Source organism: Zingiber officinale, chromosome 4B (genome assembly GCF_018446385.1).
Source record: "Zingiber officinale cultivar Zhangliang chromosome 4B, Zo_v1.1, whole genome shotgun sequence".
Lineage (NCBI taxonomy): Eukaryota > Viridiplantae > Streptophyta > Magnoliopsida > Zingiberales > Zingiberaceae > Zingiber > Zingiber officinale.
This window is the reverse complement of record NC_055993.1, coordinates 2,844,125-2,849,491: the sequence shown is the minus strand read 5'-3', so window position 1 is coordinate 2,849,491 and position 5,367 is coordinate 2,844,125. Positions and strand designations below refer to the sequence as shown.

The following is a 5,367-nucleotide window of genomic DNA, read 5'->3' as shown; positions in this document are numbered from 1 at the left end:
TGTGCTTGTTATTATATTAGGATTAAGAGCACACACTTCCATAATAACTGAGGTCTTTGTTCCTTTATAAAGTCAAGATAAAAGGAACGACCTCAAATGGTCCTACTCAATACACTCTGAGTGTACTAGTGTAATTATATAGTCAAGATAAGCTAATACCTAATTACACTACGACCTTCTAATGGTTTGTTCCTTTCCATTCTGGTCGTGAGCTACTGTTTATAATTTATAAGGTACTGATAACATCATCTTCTGTATGTGACACCACATACTATGTTATCTACAATATAAATTAAATGAACAACTACAAACAAATGTAGATAATTAGACCAAATGTGATTCTTTATTCATAATGAATGTTTACAAAGCTTAGGCTTTCAGTATACACTCCAACAGAAGATATGATTAATTTCATGTTAGGCAGTTCTGGGTTACCCAACTACATGTGGGGGGAAGCTTTATACACTGCATGTCATGTGTTAAATAGAGTCCCCATGAGGTCAAGGGATAAAAGCCCATATGAGCTTTGGAAAGACCGGAAGACAAGTTTGAAATACCTTAAAGTGTGGGGGTGCCTTGCAAAGGTACTAGTACCTGAACACAGAAGGAAAAAATTTGGTCCAAAAATCGTAGATGATATCTTCTTGGGTTATGCTCAAAATAGTATTGCATATAGGTTTCTGATTATTAAATCTGAAATTTATGGAATAGATGCAAATACTATTGTATAACTTCGTGATGCTACATTTTTTGAGGATATATTTCCTATGAAGACGAGAACACCTCAATCTATATCTAGTATTCCTACTAGAGATATGCCTGCTTCCATAGAGGCCCCATTATCCGTAGAAGGTACACCTTCCTCAAGTCACTCTAGACTAGATGAATCTAGTGAGCATACAAAACTGAGAAGAAGCAAGAGGCAATGTGTGTCTACAGATCTAGGCCAGGACTTTATCACCTATAATATAGAAGGTGACCCTGTGACATATAGAGATGCTATGACTTCTCCTGAAGCTAAGCACTGGAAAGAGGCCATTAAAAGTGAATTGAACTCTATTATCTCTAATGTCACTTGAGAGTTGGTAGATTTACCTCCTGGGTGTACCACTATAGGATGTAAATGGGTGTTTAAGAAAAAACTAAAACATGATGGGTCAGTAGATAAATTCAAAGCCCGCCTAGTTGCTAAGGGATTCAAACATAAAGAAGTGATTGACTATTTTAACACTTATTCTCCTGTTACCAGAATTACTACAATCCGAGTGTTAATAGCATTGACATCCATATATCATCTTGAGGTCCATCAAATGGATGTCAAAATGGCATTCCTAAATGGAGATATTGAAGAAGAGATATATATGGATCAGCCTGAGGGACATGTAGTTTCTGGAAATGAAAATAAAGTCTGTAGGTTAGTCAAATCTCTTTATGGTTTGAAGCAAACCCCAAAGCAGTGGCACGAAAAATTTGATAGTGTTATGCTATCGTTTGGCTTTGAAATGAATGACTCTGATAAATGTGTGTATGCTAAAATGAAAGGTGATAATTGTATTATCTTATGTTTATATGTAGATGATATTCTACTTTTTGGTTCTAACCTTTCTATTATTAATGAGACTAAGGCCTCTTAGGTGGTAAGTTTGATATGAAGGATATGGGTTGTGCTGATATAATTTTAGGGCCGAAGTTGACTCGTTCAACTGATGGAATAGCAATTTCTCAGTCACTCTATATTGAGGGAGTATTAGAGAAATATGACTATAGCCAAGTTAAATCTGTCGTCACACCCTATGATCCTTCAAAAACTCTCCACAAGAATAAGAGTGGTGTGGCAGTGTCTCAATTAAGATACTCACAAATAATAGGTAGTCTAATGTATTTAGCAAATTGTTCTAGACCTGATATTTCTTTTGCTATATCGAAATTGAGCAGGTTTACCAGTTGTCCGGACAAAACGCATTGGGGTGCATTAGACAGAGTACTCAGATTCCTAAAAGGTACTATATCCTTGGGCTTGTGGTATGGGAGATTCCCTGCAATCCTGGAGGGATATAGTGATGTTAGTTGGATAGCTGACACTGCTGAGTGTAAAGGCGTTAGTGGTTATGTCTTTACACTTGGAGGCGGTGCAGTTGCTTAGAGGCCTGTTAAACAGACGATTATAACCTGTTCTACATCTGAGGCAAAATTATGTGCTTTGGATACCACAGTAACTGAAGCTGATTGGCTTTAGGGTATTCTTTCTGAAATTTCCTTGATGATAAAGCCAATACCTTCTATTTCAGTACACTGTGATAATTAAACAACAATAGCTTAGATTAGAAGCTCCAAGTATAACCAGAAACAGAAGAGACATGTACGAATAAGATTAAAGTCTATTCGTGAGTTAGTGTCTCTTGGAGTGGTTTCATTGGACTTTGTAAGTTCAAAAGACAATATTGCTGATCCACTCACTAAAAAACTTGATTATGAGAAAATCAAGAGATCCAGTAAGGGAATGAGACTGAGGCCTATCCTGGTTTCACCTATAACGGTAACCCAACCTATCTGATTGAAGATCCCAAGAAGTAGGTTCAATGTGGTACAAACAAGTTATAAGGGTGAATCGTATGCATCAAATTGATTGAGATGTAATCTCATAGTCTCTTCCCTGGATAGATGTTTGACTGTTAGTAAGGATGAGCTTAGGAGCTCTTAATGAGTTCAAGGTCTTAATGACAGGATGCTTGCAGTACATCCTTGGAGAACTCACCTATGTAAGTGTAATTGTGTGGCCGCAGTGTGGGGGGGTCTAGGCAACTCCCCTTAGCACTTATGAAACAAGATTCGGTGGCATGGCCATAATGCACCAACCTAAAAGGATTCAACCGTCGCCCGTGATGAGTTGTTACCAATTGATTTTCACATATAAAAGGTTTAAGTTCAAGACTGAGTTCACTTCAAACCTATGTGAATAAGATTGGCGTACTTAGGTGAAAATTCAAACCGGAAGGTATTTTCACTAAAAGCTCATTGCAACCAAGCCTCAGAACATATCTTTGTTTTCGACCAAAAAAAATAATAATTTGAATTAATGGGGGATTGTTGAGTTTGGTATTTTAATTCAAACTATTTTTTGGTTTATTTGTTGTTTTGGCAATGTATGTGTGTATGCATTTAGTCCCACATTGCTAAGCAAAGAAGGTTGGAAGACCTTATATATGGAGCCCTTCCATCCTTGCTTAGCAAAGTAAAGGGGGGCCTACACGCATGCGCGGGCCGAGCCCAAATCAGGTGGCTTCGGAGGGTTCGAGCCAGAAATCCATAAATCCGGCGCGACGCACGCCATCATCGCGCGCAGGGGGGGTGCAAATCCCCAGCTCGTGGGCCTCGCGCTTGCAGGCGGCCTGGTTTGTTTTTGCCAGTCTCCGGTTTGGTCTGGTTCTAGGTTCTGACCCGCGCGCACTTGGGTTTGGTTCTGTCCACGTAAGGAAGCAACGCGACGCACCTGTCCGCGAGAGGAAGAGAAGCGACGCGGTTCTGTCCGCGTGAGGAAGCGAAGCGACGTACGCTTTGGTGCGTGCACTGCTTCGGAGTGTATAAATACACTTCCTCTGTTCCTTCTCAACTCACTCCAGAAAACAGAGCAGTCTGCTTTCTTTCTTTCTTTCTTTCTTCCCTCTCTTCCCCTATTCTGAGGCTTGGTTCTGCGATCTGAGGTTGAGTCCGAGTGCGGCGTTCGTTTTGGAGTGCACCTACGGACGATGCGAGTGGTTGTCGGATCTTGGGAGAATTTTGCCGGAGAGCCTCTGCACCGTGGGCGGTAATAAATTCTCTAAGGACAGTCGGCACGGCAGCGCTTCAACCAGAGATACACGATTTTTCAACCTTACTCTTTTCATTTACAAATTTATTGCATGCTTGCTATTTTGGTGCAAATAGATTACTATGTTTGCGTAATCAGTAGTACAACATAAATGAGATACCAATTCTTCGGTACACACAATTCAACTTAAAATAACTCACACAGTAACAAGTACACACAAATCCGATGACCGGATGTACATAAGTCGATTTAGTTATCGAATAATAGGTCAATTCTTCGCCCTAATAGTGACTCCTGCAAGGATCATTCCCCCCTTCCACTTCTGGTTGCTAGTTTCAAACATGCCGAATGAGAGCTTTCCAGTTGTTGTTTTAGGCCCTTTGAAATCGTTGCCGTGTACCTCGTGCCACTGGTTGCTATGCCCCCTACGCGATTCCAACACTTCGCTTCGACGCGTTTGCTCGTCGGGGGTGAACAAAGCGAACGTGACCGGGAGGTTTTGCCACCCGAACGCATCAACCTTGAACTTGATGTGATAAACTATTTCGTAAGTCTTTTCATGACTTAGGCTCAGGCTCAGCTCGGCTAGCTTGGCTAAGTCCACAGACCCGACCACTTCTAGGCAGCTCACTTGTTTGAGTTCGACCGCCGTGGCAAAGCTACAACATCCAATTTGAATAAGAAACAAAACAAAAACAAAAACAAAAACAAAAGCAAAAGCTAGCGATATCTATTGGCTAAACCACTAATCGACATTTTGTACTCGTATTTTTCTTTAAAGTCGTCGTTGGGAAGATCCATCGACTCCCAAAACCTATTGTCGCTCGCCCAAGCAATGCTCATGGCTTTGGTTGAAATATGAATTGCACCGTGTTTTTCCCAAACCAAAGTTTCGGTACCCTGCTCGATCATGCGAAAACGAAAATAAGTTTCACAATCAAGTAGATTCGCGAAGTCTAGTCGACAGAAACATGGAAATGAATGGATCTATCGACCTCAAGTGAAGTGATAGAAAGAAATCCTTCTTACACTTTGAACATCAACATCGACATGATGAGCTTTGTCGCCATGGTTAGCATCCATGCCTTCCATCTCCTTCCTCTACTTGCTTAATTCTCCTCTATATGGCGTCTATTTATATGAAAATTGAAAAAGATTTGGAATATTTTTCTTTCTAAAAGGTTTAAAAAGAAAACGTCGCACAAATTAACTTGGACGGTAGGTGATTTACAATTCTCATGACTCACGGTGGTGTCGAATTCGCTCGGTTTAGTCGGTTAATTTCGAAACTCAAAAGCGGATGATAAGGTGAGAAGATCAGTCTTCTTTTTGTGAAGGAAAAGCAAAAAGAATAAATTCCTTGGATTGGAATAAACACTTTGCTTGACAACTTAACATAGTCTTAGTAATTAATGTAGGAAATTATTATTTTTTATAATTAATACGATTGAATAGGGATATAGATAATTTTTGACATGAGTATAATATTATTGAAGAGGGAGCTTTAAATTCATAATAAGCTCCCTTTTTAATCCTAATAATTTAGAGATCTAAACTAA

The 5,367-nt window shown here is 39.8% G+C and overlaps 1 protein-coding gene across 2 annotated transcripts; it reads right to left on the bottom strand.

Moving 5' to 3' along the window:
* Positions 1-3,909: 3,909 nt before the first annotated feature.
* LOC121977314 (protein PHLOEM PROTEIN 2-LIKE A2-like) lies at positions 3,910-4,997 on the bottom strand. 2 transcript variants are annotated; one of them, XM_042529901.1, is made up of 3 exons: positions 4,838-4,997; positions 4,563-4,708; positions 3,910-4,467 (listed from the first exon to the last, which is right to left on the bottom strand). In XM_042529901.1, exons 1-3 carry the CDS (start codon positions 4,898-4,900, stop codon positions 4,077-4,079), a joined length of 600 nt encoding a protein of 199 aa, XP_042385835.1. In that variant the 5' UTR covers positions 4,901-4,997; the 3' UTR covers positions 3,910-4,076. The 2 variants fall into 2 exon arrangements, with proteins under 2 accessions (XP_042385835.1, XP_042385836.1); XM_042529902.1 differs by having other exon boundaries at positions 4,572-4,708.
* Between the last annotated feature and the right edge of the window lie 370 nt (positions 4,998-5,367).